This window comes from Mirounga leonina, unplaced genomic scaffold, assembly GCF_011800145.1.
Source record: "Mirounga leonina isolate KUSES-001 unplaced genomic scaffold, KU_Mleo_1.0 Mir_165, whole genome shotgun sequence".
Lineage (NCBI taxonomy): Eukaryota > Metazoa > Chordata > Mammalia > Carnivora > Phocidae > Mirounga > Mirounga leonina.
The window spans coordinates 79294594-79318735 of NW_023270415.1; the positions used below are offsets into that span (position 1 = coordinate 79294594).

At 49.2% G+C, this 24142-nt stretch overlaps 1 protein-coding gene and 1 pseudogene across 5 annotated transcripts in view; one reads left to right on the top strand and one right to left on the bottom strand.

Annotated features, from left to right (window-relative positions):
- The window catches only part of TRAPPC9 (trafficking protein particle complex 9), a 545767-nt gene that overhangs the window by 446469 nt on the left and 75156 nt on the right, over positions 1-24142 (bottom strand). For all 5 annotated transcript variants that reach the window (XM_035012000.1, XM_035011999.1, XM_035011998.1 and 2 more), the window contains one exon: positions 542-668. In XM_035012000.1, the coding sequence (XP_034867891.1) occupies positions 542-668 (127 nt within the window). The remainder of the gene's footprint in view (positions 1-541; positions 669-24142) is intronic.
- LOC118015360 lies at positions 7667-12754 on the top strand (annotated as a pseudogene).

Sequence of the window (24142 nt, forward strand, 5' to 3'; positions counted from 1 at the left end):
GAGACTGCGGGCAAGCACCGGAAGCTTGTAAATACAAGAGGCAAGGTCAGGCTCGTGTCCTCACAGCAGAGGTCACGGCATGGGCTCTGGAACCAGGCACACCAGGGTCTGCACCTGGCTCTGCCTCCTGACAGGCACATGACGACGGCAGGGCGGTGATGCCCCTGGCCCGACGCTCTCATCTACACGACACTTACACTGCCTGGTGCTGCTGTGGAGCTTTAATGACATAAAGAACCAGACACCCAGCCAACCCAAAATGGAAGCTCTTGGGGCGCCTTGGGGGCCCAATCCGTTAAGTGTCCGACTCTTGGTTTCGGCTCAGGTCACGATCTCCGGGTTGTGAGATCCAGCCCCGTGTCAGGCTCTGAGCTGGGAGTGGAGCCTGCCTGAGATTCTCTCTCCCTCTGCCCCTCCCGCAACCTACCCCACCCTAAATAAATAAATAACATCTTTTTTAAAAAAAGGAAAGTCTTGTAAAGATCTGTAGAAAATGCTGGCAGTGAAGGGCCCGATCTGCACGCAGGCAGGCCCGCCTTACCTGACAATGGGAAGTTTGGTGAAGGGCACTGGAGGCAGGGTGGGGCCGCCTGGGAGAGTGAGGAGCTCCATTGTCCCAGGACATTTGCATGTGTAGTTCTCTAGACTCTGAGTCACATCTTTCTTTTCTGAAGAGAAATTAAAAAAAAAAAAAAGTTACTTAACAAAACCTAGGGGGCTTGGGTGTTTTTTGGGGGGGTGGGAGGGGTTTGAGCAAAATAAAATTCTTAACCCAATCCATGACAGTCCTTTGAGTCCAATCTTCAACAGAAATAAAGGGGCGCTGATCACAAGAAACAAAAAGAAGCAGCTTTAGTCACTTTACTTAAATAATCACTAGCAACTGCTCCATTTTAGAGGTACACAGGAAAAAAGGAAGTTAAGTTCCTGTCTTATAGAAGATTTCATTTCCCAAGAGAATAAATCCTTACCAAATTCCAAGAAAGTCAGTGGGCAGGCAGGACTGGTGAATCGGTATATTTTATTACCTGACAAATATTTTTCCACAAATTATTAGGTACCAAGCAAAATGCCAGGCCCTGTCCCCAAGGAGTTTACAGTCCATCTATATAACCGATATTTAAGGGAATAATTATACATCAATATTTTTGGTACAAAAACAGAGCTTTGTGAGATCAGACTGTTTTGCTCTGCCCCATCCCCATCCCTTCACTAGGAGGAAGGGGAAGAGGAACCAGAAAATGCTTGCTTATCGTCCACGACATGCTCTAAACACGTGCTTGCAGACTTCGTAACACTCTAGAGCTCAAGAGCACATTCCACACCCCAAGACGCATAATTACTCAAGACGAGCATTTCGATGCCCTGTCTGCAAACGGGAAGGCTGAGACCAAGCTGAGTTAAAGGGCTTCTCCAAGATCTTGTGTTGGCCCTACACCTGTGGTCTTCTCACTGATCCCTTCAGAAGAATGAAGAGAAGCAGGGACTGGGGACAGGGTGGGACAGGGAGTTCACACCATCTGACCTCTATTTTCTCGGCCATGGCCTGCGGGGAAAGGTGGAGGGCTTGGGGACCATGGTCACAGAGGGACACAGCACTCCCACCCGGTGAGGCCTGGGGCAGTGGAGTCAGACCCAGGTTCATAGGGATTGGCTCAGTCCCTCCTTTGGGAGGTGTGACTGCCTTAGGGGAAGTCACTCAACCTCTCTGAGCCAACGGTTGCCTCTAAAGAAACTACTAGGGATGGAGAGAGGCAAAGCTCTAAAAAGCAGCAACTGCAGACGAGCACACGGCGTGCAGTGAGATGGCGAGAACTGGGAGAAACACGACAGAGTTGCCAGAGAACAGGCAAAGCCTGCAAAGTGAGGCCAGCGCTCCTCGAAGACCGGGGAGCAGAAATAACAAATATCCAGGCAAGGACACACATTTGAACTGATAAGCGGTGGCCACAGGCATCTCCTATGTCTGAACATCACTCTCGGGGGAACATGAGGACGTGAAAGCAACCAGAATTAATCCTGGATACGACACAGTAATGCTCATCCGCAAGACGAACAAAATTCTTTAAATATTGACATCGTCTTCGATGTACAGATGATGAATCTCCTGAAGGGCTCCAGCCAACAGCATGCAAATGACCGAAGCTGCCTGATGTTATGTGCAGTGCTCCCGGTCCAGGTGTCCTATTAAGTCGAATTACGCCCTCTCAGTAAACCCCACTAAAGTGAAGATGGAAACGAATCTCCTTGCGAAGCTCAGTGCCACCTGCAAGGCTAGCAGGTTCCTTGGCTTAGCTACAGACTGGCTTCTCCGCAGAGAAGACGGGGTACGCCGTGAGTACCAGCAGGGAGGCACAGCGGCCGCGGCTCCTCCTGCTGGGCCAGCTCACCAGGGAAGCCCCAGCCTTTGTGTTCGGGCCCCTCCTTTGGGTCTGCTCATTCTCCACATGGGGGATGAACCTGCTGCGGGCGTCGTCGGGGCTCTGCAGAAGCTGGGGGAGAAGGTGCACATCTCAATATCCTTGACGTTAGTGGGGCCCTCCCTGCCAATTGCGCCAGGGGGCTCCAGCCAGATCACTTACTCTCCGGCGGGTGAAATGCTAATCTGCTGCTGAGGTGGAAAGCCACCTGCCCCAGGAGCCGGGGAGGAGATGCGGGGATGTACTCAGCTCCTGAGACGATTATCAGCACATTCTCCTGCTCCTACCCTTCTCATCACACTGCCATCCAGAGCGCCTACGCTTTCTGGAGCTTCTGCCGGGCACAGGAACTCAGGCTGCTTCTCAGCTTCAGGTCTCGATAGTGCGGTTTCCAGAGTAAAATGCTCCCGGGCGATTGCTGGTGTGGCCCACCCACTGGAAAGGTCCCATCGACCTTTTTCCTCGTGGATTTGAGCTTCTGCTATACATTGTTGCCCAGATTTGTTATTTTATCAAGGATGACAAAATGGTGATTTTGTAATTCTTTAATTTCTCTGTACCTAAAACCCAGAATTTGTCTATAAGGAAGGGTTTTTTTCCTCATCAACCAATTGGCTACCCTGAGACACAGATGATAGAGTAAAGAGGGTTAGCAAACAGACTTTCCCCGTAATTCCTGGAGTAGAAAACTACCTCCAACAATGACCAGAGACTTATACATGACTTAGAATCTTTGCAAACTGGTGGATTTTTATATATTTGGTATTTCAATTGACTGCCATCATACTCTTTCTTGATGGTCAAACTGTCCCATCTTTGTCCAGTGGGAGCCCCTTCATGTTGAATCCTGTGTCCTTTAGATAAGGCCCCATTATTCATCAAAGGCTTGCTCCTTCTAGCTCATTTTCAGCCCCAGACCTAGAATCTTCTAGTGTGAAACAGTGTTTAGAGGTCAGAATCTGGAGGCCGGGGTGCTCATTGCTACTAGATTCTGTCTCTCTAGACCTTGACAAAAGGGTCAACTTACAAAATTTTTTTAAGTGGTGAGATAGTAACTGATTTTTCCTTTAAATTTTGTTTAAGGTGTAGCAGCTAAAAATAGTTTATTGGACTACAATTTCCTTAAGGGGAGAGTCTTGTCGTCTTTTTTGTTCCTCCCTAACTTGTCAAGAGTGCTCAGAAGACAGAAGGTGTTAAAGGATCTATGTGTCTGTTGGTTGGCTGACCTTATTTCTTCAAAAAGGTAGCACAGAATCATTCTTTGCTCAAGAGTAAAATAAAAAAGGGGCGTCTGGGTGGCTCAGTCGATTGAGCGTCCAACTCTTGATTTCGGCTCAGGTCATGATCTCAGGGTCGTGAGATCGAGCTTTGATTCGGGCTCCACACTGAGCGTGGAGCCTGCTTGAGATTCTCCCCCTCTCTGCCCCTCCCCCACCGTTTCCTCTCCCCACCCCCCAGAAAGAGGGTAAAATAAAAGAACGAAATGAACAGATGTTCTCCATGCACGCGGTGCAGACGAGCAGCCCCGGAGCCGGCGACAGCAGCCTCAGGACGGTGTACCGAGCTCCCCTGACGCAGAAGCAACGCGGGCTCGGCGTTTCGAGCATCCCACGTGGAAGGAGAACACAATGTCAAAACAGAACGTTGCAACTCCTCATAAGTGGCTTCACAGAAGCAGGGTCAGAGTCTGGGAGAAGAGCACGCGGGAAACCTGGTTTGGCCAAGAAGGCTTCGTAAGGAAGAAGCAACACTGGTCTTTGTCAAGGGCCACCGGACCCCGGAAGCAGACACACAGGACAGTACTTGGAGGTTTTGCTGAATGGCAAGAATAAGGACATACGGCGACTGAAGAAATCTGATGTCCGAGGCCCACAGTGAGGGGGCAAGAAAAGAGTAAGGACATAGAAGGAACACTAATATATCATCATGAGCTGTATGTACAGAAGAAAACCTGGCAGAGAAGCTGCCTAAGGCACGTGTGAGAGGGAAGAGACTAAGATGGAAAACGTCAGAAGGGGTGACGGATGCGGGCAGCACAGGGACTCTGCAGGGAAAGAGCCAAGTAGTAAACGGCTCTGGCTGCAGTGGGGGAGGGTGACCCTGGCTTTGCAAGACAGCGACTGCCAAATATTTCACATATGCCTCCCACGTGTGTCCCTTCTCTGTGAGGCAGGACCCTCAGAGACTGACGTTTGCTGCAGGGACGGGGATGGACCCAGTTTTGCCAGGCAGACAAGGAAGGCTTCCTGTCCGGGGAAGGAAAGTAGAGATGCTCAGAGGCGAGAAAGGGGGTGGGGAGTATCATTATCCCCCTCTTGAAGGTGATAAACACTAGCTCGGCAACCAGCTGGGAAATGTGATTGTGGATTGATATGAAATGCTACCAAAATGACTTACTAATTTTTAAGTGTAATATTAACATTGTGGTCATATAGGAAAATGTCCTTTTTTTAGTAATGCATACTAAGGAACGAAGACATGAAATGAAATGATATCTTGGGGTTTTCTTTAAAATAATTCAGCAAATAAAAAAAGCAAGAGATGAAGTAAATGTATAGAAATCTTGCTAACCATTGACTCCAGTGACTGATAACAGGAATTCATTTTATTATTCTTTGTACCTTTATGTTTGAAAACGTCTCAAAGCAAAAATACTGAATGAGTTTGGGGAGGTGAAACGATTTGCTCAAGAGAAGAACAAGGTTGGAGTTCCGATCCGAGTTGACCGAGTCTTCCTGTCCCCACAGATCAGGTCTGACCACAGAAACCCAGTGTCAGGACAACAAACACGGAAGAACTCAAGGCCACAGTGGTACTAGCCCATGTTCCACAAGCCAAGCTGGAATGAAGCTTGTGATAGATCCGAACATTCCCATAAGCATATGATTTGGTCAGAGGGAAGTGATGACTTTCACTTATTTCACTAAAAATCAATTGCCGTAGTCTGCTCTGGCTGCCACAACAAAATGCCATAAACGGGCTGACTTACACCATAAGCACGTGTTCCTCACAGTTCTGGAGGCTGGGCGCCCCTGGGGAGAGCCCACGTCCTGGTCTGCAGCATACGCACCTTCCCACGGTGCCCTCACAAGGCCTTCCTCGGCGCACGTGTGCGTAGACAGAAAGAGCTCTCGTGTCGCTTCCTCTTCTCCTAGGGCATTCATCCCACCTTCAGGGTCCCACCCTCAAGACCTAATGTACACCTGATCACCTCGCAAAGCCCTCACCTCCAAATCACCTTGGGGTGGTCAGGGCTTTGACATATGACTTAGGAGGGGGAACATAAACATTCAGCCCATAACATCACTATAAATCTTGTCCAATCTGGATCAGAACACCCAACAATTATTTGAGCCAAGCTAGAGCACCTAATGCCCTTGAGAGTTATTTTCCATCCCAGAAATCAAAGAAATCATGCAAAGAGAACGTTTGTAAAGAAAGTTGCCACCTAACTATATTGTTTCTTATAGGAGCAGAAGATCTGATCGCCCAAACTTTTGACCATAAAAAGAAGCCACAGGCCATGTGCCATTTCAAGAGTTGTCACTGGCATAAAAGCCAGGACAGCACCATCTCACCGTTCAGCGCTTCGTGTTCCCTGTAAAGTGATAATCTGAGACAACCGTGTCTGAATTAAGTCAGTTACGATACTCTAAATAGGTAGAAAATGAAAGAAGAGAAAAGCAAAAAAAAAAGGGGGGGGCCACCCTCTTGGGTCCCCTCCCTCTTCAGGAGCTTTGTACTATCACTTTACTATCACAGTGAACCTTGCTTTGCTGGCAACAGAAAAAAAAGAAGAAGAGAAATAAGCACATCTTTTCTTCCAAATATGAAAGAAAAAAACTAAGGAAGAATAAGAGAATACAGAGGAAAAAAGTACAGATGTGGCCCAATACAATCTGAAATTACACTTTTTTTTTAAAGATTTTATTTACTTATTTGACAGAGAGAGACACAGCGAGAGAGGGAACACAAGCAGGGGCAGTGGGAGAGGGAGAAGCAGGCTTCCTGCCGAGCAGGGAGCCCGATGCGGGGCTCGATCCCAGGACCCCGGGATCATGACCTGAGCCGAAGGCAGACGCTCAATGACTGAGCCACCCAGGGGCCCTGAAATTACACTTTTAGAATCGATTCTGATGCCTCCACTTACAGAACTAAGAACCACACTTCGCCTTAGAATTGCTTTCCTAAGAATAATATTATTGATCTTTCAACATTATGACGCTGAGATCTCTTGTGGGTTCCCAATAAACAGGCCCCTTTTGCCCACCTCGTTTCTAAATAAACTGAAGACAGAGATGACAGGTCGTCTTTATCAGCGATACAGCCCATGTTGAAAGACATGACATGCAAGTCCTCAGGGACACCAGGAACCGGGCAGCTGGACCTTCCCACCCCCACGCCCACCCCAACTCAGGCTGTGCTGAAGCAGGCAGGCCCCCGCCGCCCACCCAGCGGAGGCCCCGGCCCAGCTTCCAGCTCGAAGCCGTGGACGAGCATGCCATTGCTCTGCGACATACACGTCATAAACAACGACTTTGAAATGTGCTTTACTTATTTTCTCTTTTCGTCATACAAGGCAATGTGACAGAGTGACGCAAAAGGCAACCACGTGACCGTGGGAGTGGGTAAAATGGGACAGCCCCTGAGGATCACAGGAGGGCAGTTCCTCGGAGTTACGTGTGAGCCACCAATCCCCCTTCTGGGCGGACACCCAAAAGAAGTGAGAACAGGGGCTCAAACAGACACTCGCACGCCGTGTGCACGCCAACGTGAATCACAGCGGCCAAAAGGTGGATGCAAGCCACGTGTCCATCCGTGAACGAATAAATAAAGTGTGGTCTGTACATAAAAGGGAACAGCATTCAGCCTTAAGAAGGGAAGGCCGTCCTGACCCTGCTACAGCACGGATGAGCCTTGGGGCACGTGCTCGGTGAGGGCCCGGCACAGAGGGCCAACGACCGCATGAGCCCACTCCTAGGAGGGCCCGGGAGCTGTCCCGTTCACACAGACAGAGCAGGGCAGAGGCTACCAGGGGCTGGGGGTGCAGGATGGGAGTTAGTGTTTAACGGGGACAGAGCTGCTGTTTGAGAAGACAGAGTCCTAGAAACGCACGGTGGTGGTGACTGAGCAACAGTGTCATGTACTCAGTGCCACTGAATTATACACTTAAAATAGTGAAAACGGTAAATTTTATGTCATGTGTACCTTACCATGATCAAAACAAATCAATGAAAACCATAACGATGATAACAGTGCGTGCCAGGTGTGACGTGGGCCCTGGGACACACAGTCCTGTGGGCGTGAGCAAGGGTGCCACAGTCCAGCAAGTCTCCTCGCTATTTAGGAGCGAAGAGACTTGGCTGAGCGAGCGGACGTGGGCGCTGGCAGGGTGGTGGGGCAGCCGGCCCGGGGCGCAGGGGCCACGGGGCTGGGTGCACCACAGAGACGCCGAGTGGAACGGAGATGCTGGAGCTCAGAGGCCAGCGACCACAGCACCCCAAGAGAGTGCTTCAGACACGCTGAGTCGACAGTACGGAGGAGCCGCCCAGGAGGACGAAGAGACCCAAGACGGCTGGATGGTGACAAGGCAAGTGCGCTGGCAGAACGGAGGGTCCTGGGAGCCCTGAAAATCACCCGAGAGTAGAGCATACAGGTGACGACAGAATACTGGAGGGCCTGAGGACAACATTCTGGGAAACACTGAGGTCATGGGCAGGAAGGAAAGGAAGAGGTAGAAAATGAGTTCGAAAAGAAACAATGCCAGACGTTTGGGCTGAGACTCAAGAAGCCAAAGGATGAGTGTTTGTGCAAGAAGAGCAATGGGGGGGTGAATATGACAGAGGCCAATGAGGAAACAGAACTCCTGGGGGTTCATAGCACGTGTCCCGTCGAAGGAGACTCTGGTAGGCGCAGGAACCCAAGAGCAACCACTTCCAAAGTGGCAGGAGCTGTGTGTGCAAAGCGTGTCCAGGCAGTCCGCGGAAGAGCCTGGCCTCGGTGGGGGCCGTTGCCAGCCCTGTCTCCCTGCTAGGTATTAACACGCACCCCTCGATGAACTGCAGGACCCAAGGTGGGATACGCTGCTCGCGAGCAAGACTGGGATTTTAAGTCCAGGCTTCTCAAATCCAGTGCTCTTTCCACCACACGGAGCGACTTCTTTGGGCATTGCTGTGCCCATTTCACAGAGAGGGAATCTGAGGCTTCATTCAGAAGGTCATGTGACTTTCCTGGGGTCGTTCAGACACTAAGTGGCTAAATTACATTCAAACTCAGAACTACGAGTTCAAACTCTCTGTTTTTTTCCATTTTGTCACACTGCCCACCCAAACTGCCCCAATATGTGAAAATACAGACGAACACACAAATATCTTGAAATAGCCAATCCAACATGTCCAGCGAGGTAAGCATCTTCCTTAGCAAAAAAAAAACCAACTCAGCTTTTCTTCATTCTGCATATACATCCATACAGAATAATGGTCCAATTACAAAGGTCAAAACGGTCTCATGTGTCACCACTATAAAGATTAATGATCTGCCAGAACAGCAGATACTGAATAAGCCCTGTCACATACCAAGAAAACAAGCCCTTCCTCAACAGACTGCAGATGGACTTCGATAAACCCACCGTGAGCCACTTCAGCTGTCTCCTACCCGTATAACTCTGTTCTTGTTTCTCACCTAGTTTACATAGTGGCAGGTCAGAGTCTCTGATAAGCAATCATTCAAGTACACCAGGAGATTAAATATTTCCCCTTGTTCTTTCCAAGTATGTAAACATGTTCTACCAGAATGAAAGGCAAATACATTAAGCCACCAGCTCATTGTATCATCATCTATTTAAAGCACTACACCCACAAAATATTTAAGTATCTCTAGAGATCTTAATAAAAGACACAGAAGGGAAAATTATCTTAATAAAGACTTCATAAATAATTAAAAGAATCATATCATATCTGCATATCCAATTATGAAGTAACAGATAAGCTATAGTACAGTAACAGGGCAAACTTACATAATCATTTAAAACGACATTTACAAAGAGCCTGCAATAATATGGAAAATTTCTGTCACATGGAACATCAGGATGCAAAACTATATTTATAAAATAAATTCAACTTAGGGATGCCTGGGTGGCTCAGTCGGTTAAGCGACTGCCTTCGGCCCAGGTCATGATCCCAGGGTCCTGGGATCGAGTCCCACATCGGGCTCCTTGCTCAGCAGGGAACCTGCTTCCCCCTCTCTCTCCCTCTGCTTGTGCTCTCTCTGTCAAATAAATAAAAATCTTTAAAAATAAATAAATAAATTCAATTTAAAGGTAAGTCCAATTTAAAAAGAATAGAAAACAATACTCAAAAACTACACTGAAATGTTTGTTAAGTGTTTGCCCATGCAGGATTATACATCATTTTTTCTTTTTCTGTTTATGTTTTCCAAGATTTCTAAAATGAGTATACACTATTTGTACAGTAAAAATTATTTCAAAAATACTTAGACGTGAATTTTCAAAGCAGTTTTATAAAGAAAAGTCAGGGTTTGTTTATAACTGCTCCTCGTGCATTTTAAAGCAGTCAGCATCCTGGGCCACCCGGGTGGCGCAGTCGGTTGAACGTCTGTCCGACTCTTGGTTTTGGCTCAGGTCCTGATCTCAGGATGCTGGGATCAAGCCCCATGTCGGGCTCCACGCTCAGAGGGGAGTCTGCTTGAAATTCTCCCCCTCTCCCTCAGCCCCTCCCCACCCCCTGCTCTCACCCTCTCTCTCTAAAATGATCAATAAATAAGTAAAATCTTAAAAAGAAGGCAGCACCCTGAAATGTCCGTGGAGCAAGCAGCTGCTGAGGCCCCCTCATTCTGACAGAGGCGGGAGTTCACCATACGGACGCGTGCAGCCTTTCCCAGCCCGACACACTGTTCTCTCGGCAGTGCTCAGAAAAAAGAGCGACGGCAGCGACTGACATTTAATGAGGACTTACTATATGCCTGGCCTTGTGCCAAACACCTTACATATGTTATCTCATTAAACTGTCCCCCAAAAGCTTATGTGAGGGATGCCACTGTTGTCCCAATTTTACAGATGAGCAAACTGAAGCTTGAAAGATTTCCTCCTAGCTCAGGGTGCCTTTTTCTCCACCAGGCTCTCACTCATAATAACGGGCTATGCTCCACCATCTCTCTTTCTTCTAAAACTGTTTCATATTTTACTCAACATCCCTTTAACCAACAAATATTGGGTATCTGCCCTGTGTAAGGATGATCCCTACCTTAGACATTCAACCCAAATGCCACCTCTTCAAGGACAACATGATCCCCTAAGTCCTCAGTCTTCTTCTATGCCTGGTGGGATCTCCATTAATATATACTAACAAATGATTTGTTACCTGCTAGTATGTTATTTGCTAGTAGTAAAAGGCAACATAAATTAATTCAGTTCCGCATGTATTGACTACTTTCTAGGTAAAAGTGCCGTCCAGAATGATGAAAGATCAAAGGTGAATAAGGCATGGCCCCGTCCCCAAGGAGTCCGTAATCTGATGAGGGAACCAGAGCAAAATTACTCTCAGGACATAATGAAATCATGCCGAATTGAGAGCTAAGTAAGGTAAGGAGGAGGTGAAGAGGCACAGCATGGGAAACGGGGAAAGTAGGACAGAGCATGCTGTAATAGGAACAGCGTGGAAAACCACAGGGCACGCTTAAAGAACAGCAAAAAAGTCCAATATATAGGAAATACAGATTACGTAGATGGAAGTAAAATGAAATTAGGCTAAAAAGATGGTTTGGATCAGATTGTGAATGTCCCTGAGATGGAGCTAAGACTTTATTAAGACAGGAAGGGCCAGTCACTGCAGCTTCACAAGGACAGAAGGATGTGACTCTGTGCATTTCAAGGAGATATTTCTGGCTTCAGTGTGAAGAATGGATCAGGAGGAGCAATGCCAGGAAGTAGGACATGATGTGAAGAGTCCAAGAAATAGGTGTTGAAAGAGAAGAGGGATCCCACCTGAAAAAAACTCAAGCATTAGAATGGATACAGAACCTATCCAAGCAGTTAAAAGGATGTAGGATGGGCAGGACAATTTGGGGCCGACTCCAAAAGCTTTAAGCTTCCAAAAAGAACATGGTGACACCCTTAAGGAAAAGATAATTAAGTTAACTGGGGTTAGAGTGGATTTAGGACCCTATGACGTTCAGGGGACAGGCCAGCTTTCATGTGGGAATTACAGCTCAGAGGTCAGGACTGCAAATGTGACTGTGGGAGCAATGCCTGTGTGAGCGGGCGGGGGGGGGAGCCATGGCGGGGTCACCACCATCGAGGCGGCGAAGCGCAAGATCCAGGGTCTGCCGCAGCAAGCCAAACACGCAGAGGAGGGGGCCGGGCACCAGCAGTGGGAAGTGGAGGGGCAAGGTGGGCCCGGGAGCAGGCTGAGGCTGAGACCCCACCATTCTAACCGTAGAATCCAGCCGGGAGAAGAGGAGCTGGACCGCGCCCAGGAGCACCTGGCCACGGCCCTGCTGAAGCTCCAGGAAGCCAAGAAAGCCGCCGATGAGCACCAGCGAGGGATGGAGGTCATTGAGAACCGAGCCTCAAAGATGAAGAAAAGCTGGAACCCCAGGAAATCCAACTCCAAGAAGTCGAGCACACTGCAGAAGAGGCAGATGGGAGGTAGGAAGGGGTTGCTGGGAGGCTGCTGATGACTGAGGGGGCCCGGGAGCGCACGGAGGAGCGGGCTGGGCTGGCAGAGTCCCGTTGCCAGGAGATGGATGAGCAGACCAGACCCGGCAATGTCTCAGCGCTGCTGGCAGAAAGCACTCTCAAAAGGGACACAAATACAAGGAAGAGACAAAAATTCTTACGGATCAACTCCAGGAGGCAGAGACCCGTGTGAGTTTGCCTAGAGATGGGTAGCCGAGCCGGAGCAGAGACCAGGGACAATTTGGAAGAGGAGCTGAAATGCACCAAGGAGGCGCCCCTCTGTGCCCCAGAGGTGCTGGGCCAGCCCCCGCCTGACCTGAGCAAGATGCGGAGCATCCCAGTCCCACCCAACCTGCCGCTGCTCCTCCCTCTGACCCCGGCTCCGCCGGAAGCCAGCCTGCCCGAAGCTGGCCTTGAAACTGGGGGCTGATCTCTACCTGGAAGGCTGCTTTCTTCTCCTGCCACCTCTCCCACCCCAACCCCTGTATCTTCGTCACCAAACGGACTCTGCCTCTCCCCAGATTCCAGTTGGGCTTGAGCCTGAGCACCTTTGGGAACATTTAAGGGAATGTGAGCACAATGCACAATGTCTTTAAAAGCATGCTGTGATGTCCACATTTTGTTGTTGCTGATGTAGCAACCTTGTAAAACATTCCAAATAAGCCCACAGTTGTGAAGCAGCAGGCTAACCCCTGCCTCACATGTGGAAAGGGACCTGTCAGCCTACCACTCACAGCAAGAGAGGGGAAAGTGGAACGCACCTGCACTACTGAGAGCCCAGAAGGATTCCAAGAGAAGTGGCCAAAATCGTGGCTCGGGGTTTCAGCTTTAAGGTATCTTTGAGAGACTTTATTTTTAATTTCTTTTCATCAGAAGTGACCCAACAAATTCAGAGGGTGAGACCTCTCTCTGAGACCAACTCCTTGTCCTATCCTTACCCCAACCACCCACAGAACGCATCATATTCCCCTTATGTTGAGGTGACCACTTACTTGCTCTCTCACCTCCCTGAAAGAAAAAAGAAATGATGTGTTTGCCATGGACAGAGCCTCTCCTCCCCCTTTGCTGGGTACGAAGCTGCTGTCTCTGAAAGTGCCATCTTGCTGTGCTTTATATCAGTCAGCTCTAGAGAAATCTCGAACAGCTTATGTACAAAACTGCTTTTACATTTTTTATTATTTTGCAACTTTGTTTCTCTAGGTTTGGGACACATTGGCCACCCCGTCTGGCTGAAAACTCTCTACAGTCTGTGGGCTGACAGTCTGCTGATATTTTAAAAATTCTTTTCCTCCCCAATTCCCCTTTTTGGTGAGGTTTCTGTGAGGTCTGTTAGATGTGCACCCTGAAGCTCATTGGCTTAAAATGCACCCTCCTTTGGTGGGCTCTCTTTGGGGGCCGACTGAGAGAAAGAAACCAATAGTGCAACTGTTTTGATACTGAAAAATGACAAGTGTCTTTTGAAAATAAAGAACAAGTCCCTTCAAAAAAAAGAAGTATAACTATAAAATCATGAGCAAATTTTTATTTTTAAAAGTATATTTTAAATATAGCAAGAGCTTAACTCTTAAATCCCCACCACAAATCTTCACAGAACATTTTAAATTTATAAACTCATTGGCCCACTTTGTAATTTGTTTTTTAATAACCTTACTTTTCAAAACTCAAATCATTACTTTCATGTAATACTGATTTCATAATTTTTATAAACCAAAAATGTCTTTCCAGATGCTCATGTTTCTTCCCCAAGGAGAAGTGAGTGAAGTAAACACACTTCTGTGTCACATCCTTGGGGTAAAAAAATAAAAAAACCTTTCTGGGACGCCTGGGTGGCTCAGTTGGTTAAGCGACTGCCTTCAGCTCAGGTCATGATCCTGGAATCCCAGGATCAAGCCCCACATCGGGCTCCCTGCTCAGCTAGGGGTCTGCTTCTCCCTCTGACCCTCCCCTCTCGCATGCTCTCTCTCTCATTCTCTCTCTCAAATAAATAAATCTTAAAAAAAAAAAACTTTCTGATTTTATGACATGTGATCACAAGTTAGAATGTAACAAAAGATTCTGTTCTACAGAGATTTCTAGCTCTCGGATGGAGGAGGAGCCTGTCGAGCTTCTGGGTACCCGGCTATCCGCTCTTTCGACATGGAACTGGGAGACACAGAGGCAACATCAAAGAGAGGACCACGGAAGCATCTGGAAAATGTACAACTTCTCTCCCTTCCTGTCCTCCCTCAGCCTCATGACACGGTCAAATGGGAGACCGAGAGTCCGTCTCCCCAAGAGGGAGGCCCAGGAGGGCACCTGCCTCAGGCCAAGTTCCGACCTACTCTAACGCTGAGGAAGTGGCAAACCTTAATGCATTTTCTCTGGGCTGAGTAGCAAAGCAATGAGCTGGCGATCAAATGAAGAAGCCGAATAAATTCAACCTGACATCTTCCATCTCATCCAATCCTTGTCTTTCAAACAAATGACAGCCGTCTCCCAGCTGACAGATAAGCCGGGTACAGGGACACACTAAGCTGTGGCATCTGCCACTGGCGACAGAGCTCGGGGGGCCGGTGCCTCGCCAGAGCAGGGCAAAGAGATTTGGCATTCGATGAAGACCCGTCGACGAGCGGGATCCTCAAGGCCAGTGGATAAGAGCACCGACCCCGGAGCCAGACGGCCGGGGTCCAAATCCCACTGCCTCCCAATACTACGCAGGAGGCCTCATGCACGTTAGCGCCTCTCTTTCACACCTCATTTCCTCGCCATAAAATGCACCTGATGGCCGCTGCCCTCGTGGGGACATTGTGAGGGTTCAGGTGGTTCCCACGCATGGGGGCACAAGCAGGAACACATCCAGGGCCCAGCAAAGAGAAGGTGCACATGGACTGTGGTCAGGACCTTCTCGGGACCCAGAAACCCTGGTGCGGGCAACACCCGGTCCCTGTCTCCCTGCGCCCTTGAGAAAAGATACAGAAGGGCCCTCTGAGAAGATAAATTCCGGCTGGGTGAGTGAGGAACGAGTCAGTCAGGCTTCAGACGGAAGCGCCAGGACACTGAGCACAGGTGATCTGGAACGCGAGGACTGAGCACTCACCCGGAGAAGGGGGCCACCGGGAGGGCAGGAACAAACCCGAGCGGAGGGCCCACTGCCACGCGCTGTGCAGGTGTGGGTGTGTGGTCGTCCCGCCAGGGCCCGCCCCCCCATCGGCAGGTGGGCTGCCTGCGGTCCTGTGAGAGGCTGGGAGCACCGGGCACATGGTCAGCGTGCCACACTCGGGGTGCTGCTGCTGATACCATTAACTGGCCTCACTGAAGCCACATGTCAGAACAAAGGGAGCCAGAGGTAAGACCAGAAAAGGAACGCTTGCTGCAGGACTGCGGTGTGCCAGGGGCCCTACTGGGCACGAAGCGTGGGGTGCCCGTCACCCGACCGCAGAGAGGAGTGAAGGTCTCTGAGAGGCTGACAGAGCGTTCCTCTCATGCTGCTCCCCCTGCCGCATCACACGAGGCCCCACCGCAGGTCCCCGCTGCCCCTTCGGGGTCCCTGTGACATCGTGGCCTCTGGGGAGCTCGAAAGCCCGGGCCAGGAGCAAGTGCCCCCTCCTGTCACATCCTCCAGCACCTGCAACTTTTTATGTCATTGTTTTATCCTCTAAACCCATCGATAGCCACATAGACACTGCCCTTCTGCCGACTCTGGAATGCTCTCTTACCCCACCGTTGGCTTAGCCATGCAAACAGTAGAGCCCAGCGGTTCAGGAGAAGTCAGTCCCTGGACCTTTGCATCTTCCTTGTTCCACTAAAATTATCCCCGGGGGCGCCTGGGTGGCTCAGATGGTTAAGCGTCTGCCTTCGCCTCAGGTCATGGTCCCAGGGTCCTGGGATGGAGCCCCGCATCGGGCTCCCTGCTCCACAGGAAGCCTGCTTCTCTCTCTCCCCCTCCCCCTGCTTGTGTTCCCTCTCTCGCTGTGTCTCTCTCTATCAAATAAATAAATAAATAAATCTTTAAAAAAAGAGAAAAAAGAAAGAAACAAAACTCTGCTACGGAAAGAGAAACCAGCAGAGTTTTAAAAAAAATAAATAAATAAAAATAAAATTATCCCCGGAAGTGTATAAAACATGACTGGAACGTCAGGAGAGCCCACGGACACTCAGTGAGAACGTTCATCTCCACGACGATGGAGAATAACAAAGACTCACTGTGGTTAACCAGGCTCGGTCACCAGCCATGTTCCAGTTTCTTAAACCATCCTTAGAGTGGGCACAATCCAAAACCCCTGCCTCCGCAGAGCTTCCAACTGGCCACGTAACAGACGCTCAGCGTTGTCATCCTGCACTCTGGTTTCGGTATTCTGTGAATGGCACACAGGATCTCCTCCCCTGCAAAGGGGGTCGTCTGTATAGCTACTCACCCAGAGAACAGTCTAAAGAAGGTCTCTGCATTTTATCTTACTGAGGGATATGCCATTTCTTTCCCCCAAATAGATCCCTACCACTGAGAAGTTGCTTAGTTAATATGAGTTTGAATTTATATTCAAATCACTTAAAAAAAAAAAAAGATATACAGAAAAGCCTACACCAATGCCTCCTTCTTCTCCCCTAAATCAATGAAGCAGGGACACCAGGGAGATGCGATGGTGGCATGAGCCAGTTAACTTTTATTCTGTCCACATGCTACACACAGAAAAGAAGCTAACAAATATGGACCGCTGGCCATAAGAGACCCTGGAAAGTATGCAGCTGACTCATTTCAAACAAGTCAGCTCCATTTCAATTCCACTGCCAATTCTAAAAGACAAGTGTTGTAACTTACTGCAAGCCACTTTGACCTCTTTGGGGTTCATAAAAATCAAGTTAGTGGGTAGTGACTAGCATCCCACAGGATGGGATAGACTGGATCATAGTTCACGTTCGGAGCTGAATTATGTCCCCTGCAAGTTCGTATGTTGAAGTCCTTGTGCCTGGTAAGGCTCTGGGAATATGACTGAATTTGGAGACAAGGCCTTTAAAGAGGTAATTATGATAAAGTGAGGTCACACAGGGGCCCTAATCCAATCTGACTCGCGTCCTTACGGGAAGAGGAGATTAGAACACAGACTCACAGAGGGTGACCGCATGAGGACAAAGGGAGAGGACGAGTCTCCAAGCCAAGGAGCTTCCAATGAAACCGACCCTGCCAGCACCTCGATCTTGGACGCCCAGCCTCCAAACTGTGAGAAAAGAAGTTTCTGTTGTTCAAACCACCCACTGTGGTACTCTGTTAGGGCAGCGGAGCCGGATGACACAGGACAATTCACATAGGAAGAACAGGTATCACTTATGAAACATTTGGGTTTACGTGGACAGTGTATGTCTAATCTGGCTCATCATGGTCAATATAGTTTGAAGGTGACTGTTGCAATGATTACAGGTGAGCCCGTGAAGGTACTGGAGACGAGTCTTCACCTTGATTCTCTGCTCTCGGAGGTGCGTGTGTTGAAACACTTGTGCAAGTCAGAAGTAAACCAACAGTGACAATGACGGTTTTCTGAGCACATACTTTGTTTCAGACTCTTCAGAGCCACTGTCTCCAATCCTTACACCAGCACAGCAAGGGAAGCATAATCCTCACTTTACCTACCCAGGAGGAAACAAGGCCAAGAAAAACAAGGCAATTCGATTTAGTGAGCACTGAGTGAGCCCCTGAGTCAGACTTTGTGCTAGGCTGGGGCTTCGGGGAAAAGAAGCCCCGATCCCAGCTGTCCAGCCTCACACATGCAGTCCGCAGACATGAAAACTCTCGACTAACATGCAACATGCTGAGCACTGTTATGTAAGTGTGGGGGAAAACTGAGAAGAAAGGCCTTTTCTGCTCCCGAAAGGTGTCAAGGAAAGCTATCAGAGATGGGGGAGGTTAGTGCTCATTCTGGGGAGCAGAAACCCTGAAGAAGCAGCACAGATGTGAACACAGGGGCTCTGTTCCGGGAACAGCAGCTAAGCCCAGCGTCTCCACAAAAGAGATGGGCTGGGCCAGACTGAAAAGCACTGCAAACCATGCTAAGGGACTGAACCCTAGTTCTGTACTACGGGAAGCCTTGCGTGCTCTCTGAGCGGAAGGTTGCTAGCGATAAATACCTGCTGTGGGAATATCCCGTGATACTCCAGGTGGCCAACCGGCAAGAAACGGGTCTCGGAAGACAAGAACATTCCTTGGGATGCTGCCATATCCTAGACCAGAAATGGCCCGGTCCGGGCTGGGCAATGGTACACCGGTGCTTGGTGCAGCCGACGGTGGGCAAGTGAACAGGACAGCAAGACACCACTCCGGTGCCGACAGCTCACACCACCTGGCCCACGGTGTCCTACAGAGGCGATGTGCAAAGGGCCCTTGCTGATACCACCCCAGGATGTTCTGTTTGGGTTTATCTGAAACTTGGCAAATTAGTATTTTCCCGTAACTGCTAAATCCACTAGTATATTTGGGATTTTGACACACTGATAGTTTTTCTTCACCTCATTATTTTACATGTGTGGTTTCTCGACCAAGAATGCACTCTGTTAGTAGGTACTTATTATGTTGTACCACACAGTACTTATCTCTTCAAACAGAACTAAAAGGAAGTCAAAAGCTTCCCTTTATTTCTACCAGGTTTTGGTTCAACCCCTCCTATTTCTGAACAAACAAAAGGGATTGTATAAACTACAGTGGAAACAAATTATACCCCTTTGTTGAGGAGCTCCCACATAACAGCTCACAAGCTTATCTTCCCTTCTCCCCACCCAGGTGAAAAATGAAATCCATTCAATCAAAACTCTCCAAGAAACCATATGTGCCATCTGGAAAAAGAATACAAGGAGTAAAAAGCACGTCAGGAATGGAAACCATGAAGCAAAATAATACATATTACCTTGACAATTTAAAAATTATGGCCTTCATTTTCGGCCAGAGTTCATGTTGTAGTTCTTTGCACCTTGCTATATGCAAAACTAAAGGGTAAGAACTCAAATCTAAAGACTGTATGTGCTTCTTAATGGGAATAAGATACAACATGTAGAACTTAGAGCCCAAACCCTGTGTTTTCATCTGTTAGTCCATATTCTAGGAGACTCTCAACTGTTCGGGTCATATTTTACCCACAATCTCCAATTCCAAATGTATTCTTATTTTCAGTACCATTTTACAATTTACTTAGATTCAAAAAATGTAAAGAAGACATATGTTAAGTATGAAAGATGACCAGAAAAATATAATTCACAAAAGTCCAGGATTGCGGTAAGCAAGAGCGCGTGGGGGTGGGGGACACGGAGGTGGGCATGGCCGCACGTGTCTCATCCTGCCCCCAACATCGCACGTGCCTGCCGCCCTGACTCCCTCACAGAGGACTGTTTTGCTGACACACCAGCCTCAACCACCGCCGATTTCACGTCAGCCCCAGGCTCTCTCTTTTCAGTGAAAGCATTTCACGAATCTGTAACTGTGACACCCCTTACACAGTTTTGCATGACTTTTCATACACATACTTGTACAAACCACAAGAAATCTCATTGAGTGTCAGGCAACAAATCTGATTTGGGAAATACTGCTCCCACAGCCCAGGGGTACTAAGGGCCCCTGCCCACCCCACCCCCCGAGGGCAGTGGTTCTCTGCACTCACTTCCCAAGCAAACAAATAATGACTACAGAGGGGAAAAGGAAGATGTTGGTTTTCAGAAATGAGTGAAGACACAGAAGTTAAAAACACTCTACTAATAATTTCTACTTATCAGAGGCCTCTTCTCAGCCCACGGAGCACACCTGCTGTGCCGGCCTCCCAGAGGTCCTGGTGAAATGCACACTCCTGGGTCTTAGGTCCAGGCGGGAGCCTGGAACTGGCCCTGTACTTTCTGGGCTAGCTGCTGGCTCAGTGAGATTTTCTTTCAACATGTGAGTATTTCCCCTGAGGGCTAAGTGTTATTTGAACCAAATATCCAAATCCACAAGCAGCTGAGTACTGCACAAGAGAGGAGGGACTCTTGAGTTTCCAGCTGCAAGACAGAGGAATGATCCGCACTAACAGTCTTTAATCCTCGCAGCGGGCTCATGTGCCCATTTCACAAATAGGAAAGAGGAGGCGGAGGAAAGTTGGATGACTTCCTTGTTGGACAGTGAGTGAACAAACACTGAGTGGGCACCTGCCATGCACAGTCCTAGGTGTAGGCAGATGTCCACCCAGGACAGACAGGTCCTTCCCCCAAGGAGCTCGTGTTCCAGCAAGGAGGACGGCTAGGGGCGCCTGGGTGGCTCAGATGGTTAAGCGTCTGCCTTCGGCTCAGGTCATGATCCCAGGGTCCTGGGATCGAGTCCCGCATCGGGCTCTCTGCTCCTTGGGAGCCTGCTTCTCCCTCTGCCTCTCTCTCTCTGTCTCTCATGAATAAATAAATAAAATCTTTAAAAAAAAAAAAAAAAAAGGAGGACGGCCAGCCGTAAAAAGGCAAAGAGATACAGGGGGCCATGAGGCAGACTGAGACGGGGTGTCTGAACTCAGGCCTGAGGGGTACTGAAAAAGCAGTCGCACAAATATCTTGTGGAAACGATTAAAGCAGAAAGACCCAACGCATAGTCCTGGAGACAGGGTGGAAACGAGCTTCCCTGGAGAGACAACAAGGAAGAGCAACTATGGCTGAAGCTAAGTCAATGAACGGAGCATGGAGGGTGACTGTTCTGGGGAACTAAGGACGGGAAAATGATGGAAGCCCATGGACGGTTTGAAGCAGAAAAGCGACAAGGTGGGACACTAGGTGGAGGACTACAGGCCAAGGAGACCCCTGATGGCCGGACAGGGCAGCTGAGGCCTCGCAGTGGTTTCCACTGTGCCTGTGAGGACACACGAGTGGTGACAAGTGGCCACGTCTGGGCTCTATTTAGGAGGTGAGATCATGAGAGAGTGAGGAGGAGGACCAACGAAAGGAAAAGCAGCGGCAGTGAGTCCTGATGACACGCCCACACGAGGAGGGGGGTTTCTGAAGGAGGAGGCCAGAAGCAGCAATAGGAAAGGCCGGCACCCCGTCTCTGGGCCCGAGGCACTTGGGGTGTTGGAGCAGAGGCAGGAGGCACTTGAGGGACGGCAGGGAAGCAGTGCCCTCAGGGGTTCCTGAGTGGGACGTGCTCTGTCGTGCGGGACTGGCTCACGCCGGCATTCGGCTCTTGTTCCCTCAGACTACATGCGAATGACCCATGGGGCGCAGTCAGACCGGAGGCACTGCCCACACTTCCAAACTCCCACGCTCAAGCCACCAGCTTGATGCGAGAAGGCTAAGGGGCCACTCGGGAAAAATGAGGCTGAGGTGAAATAGGGAGTTTGCGATAGCAGACCCTGAGTTCCTGCGGCCATGGTGGAAGGGGCCACGAGAGCAAGAGGGCAGGGAGGTGGGGCCTGCTCCGGGGGACACAGACTGTATCTCTGTTTCCAACGTCAAGGTCCGCGGAGGAGATCACATCAAATGTTTAAAACATTCTCCTGCTACCTTCAGCTTCAGTCCAGGGAAGCACTTGTGGGAGGCGTCCTGACCCCTTTAAGCCTGCCGGACACCAGCCAGGTCTATGAGGGCACTGGACTGATTTTAGAGTTGGCTGTGCATACATCCTCTGACAAGGCTAAAGCTGGGTTCCAGACTTGGCTTTCCCTGAATAACTGGGCATCTCAGGGCAAACTACTGGGCATCTCAAAGTAGCGGGGACCTCGTCAGCCCAGGGGCCGGGACCCAACCTGCCTCCCAAACCCAACAAATGAGAGCCAAATGAGCCAAGAGACAGGAAAGCACCCAGAAGACTGTAGAAGAAGTTCATGTGAGAGGCAGGCAGTTAGTATACAAACATGCAGGGAAAATACTCAACCCTACGAGCTACCAAGAAAACATAAATTAAAACAAGAAGGTAGCCTTCTGGACATATTGAATCAACAGCACTGCTACCATCAGGATAATCAGAACGATGCTTTCAGAGGCAATCTGGCAATATGCTTCAGCAGCAATAAAAATGCTCAAAATGACTGATCCAATAAGCCCTCTCTGGATAAAATCTCCCTCCTGCTAAAGAAGCCAAAGATCTAAAGATGTTCACCATAGCACTGCCCATAACAGCAAAAACAGACCAGATCAAGAAAGCAAGCGAACAGAAGAAAAGTATTTACTATTAATGCATTCCACAAGATGTGAGCGCCAACCCGTGCCCACTAGCTAGCCATGGGGCACAAGGTTCTCTTTGAGGTGCTCACCATGCTTCAAAGTGGCGGTGAGGACAGGTGCCCATATCTGGGAACATACTAAAACTTGAAGCGTACACTCTGAGTGGGTGAATCATGTGCTCCATGAATTAAGCTTCAATAAAGTTGTTTTTAAAAAGAGGAAAACAGGGGCACCTGGGTGGCTCAGTCGGTTGGGCAGCTGTCTCTTGATCTTGGCTCAGGTCATGATCTCAGGGTCCGGGGAACAAGCCCCACGTCGGGCTCTGCACTCAGCAGGGACTCGGCTTGAGGATTCTCTCTATCCCTCTGCTCCTCCCCCCACTTGCGCACACACATGCATGTGAGCACTCTCTCTCTAAAATCAATCTTTAGGGGCGCCTGGGTGGCTCAGTCGTTAAGCATCTGCCTTCGGCTCAGGTCGTGATCCCAGGATCCTGGGATCGAGCCCCGCATCGGGCTCCCTGCTCGGCGGGAATCCTGCTTCTCCCTCTCTCACTCCCCCTGCTTGTGTTCCCTCTCTCTGTGTCTCTCTCTGTTAAATAAATAAAATCTTAAAAAAAAAATAAATCTTTAAAAAAGAAGAAAACATGCATTCAGCAACACGTGGACACCAATCCGTACCACAAGGTGCCAGGGGTGAGAAACAGCCAGTTAGAGACCCTGCCCTCAGAGTGCTTGCAGCCCTGCTGGGGAGTGTGTTGATGAAATAAGCAATGGGCATATGGTGGGCCAGGAGGGCTCCCACAGGCAAGTTCCATGCACCAGTGGGAACACTGCAAAGGAACGCAAGCTGGCCTTGGAGGACTAAGAAAGGCTACACAGAGATGTGAAGGATGAACAAATGTTAGCCAAGGAAGGAAGGCAGGAAAAAGGAAAGGGAGAAGGGACAAGGAAGACAGTCACCTGGGAAGGATGCACCACAGCTATATCCATCCATCCATCCGTCCATCCGTCCATCCATCCATCTGTCCATCCATCCGTCCGTCCGTCCACCCATCCATCCACAGATACGTCTGTTTCCTCTTCTTGGCCGTCATGCACAATGCTGCTATGAACACTCACAGGCCAGTTTTTGTGTGGACGTGTTTTCAAATCTCTTGAGTATACACCTAGGAGTGGAACTGCTAAGTCATACTGTACACTCCTGTTCGTCCACTTTGCTTCCCCAAAGCCCAAACAACACAATCACACCCAACTACCGTACCCAGAATTCCCAAACAAAGCAAATACTCTTAATTCCACCAGCACTAGAGAAAGAACTGCCAAGTGAAACTATTTCTCCTGCTCAGCATGGTGTGGAAAACACCGATTTGTTCTTCAAGGTCAAGATCACCTTCTTCATGGAACACCACCCCAAACATTCTTCCACCTCTGAAAAGAATTGTCAACTGCCCCATGATGCTCCTGCATCCATCTGTTTATACCGACTCCTCTCTCCCCCTAACCAGGGCTCTTCCTCATGTCTGTTCTCTAGAGATAATCACCTAAGATGTTCTCAACACTGAATGCCTGTTAGGAGGTCAGGCACCATGAGAGGCTCTTTATTGAACACTGAACTGAAGGCTAACAGCCCCAGGAGATGCTCTTGTCCTCAGGGTGCAGGTAAGAAAACTAGGACTGATGGAAGTTAAATTATTTGTCCGGGGTCCCAAAAGTTGTAAAGACAATGGTATCCAAATCCAGGTCTATGGCAACTCAGAATCTGATATACAGGACCGACAAATGGCACAAGGGAGTGGAAAGGAACAGGGCAGGAAGAGGGAGAGACAAGGAAGGAGCAACTACACAGTACTGAACATAATGAGCACTTAGCTCTCAGCATTTCCAAAGCCCCCCCCCCCCCC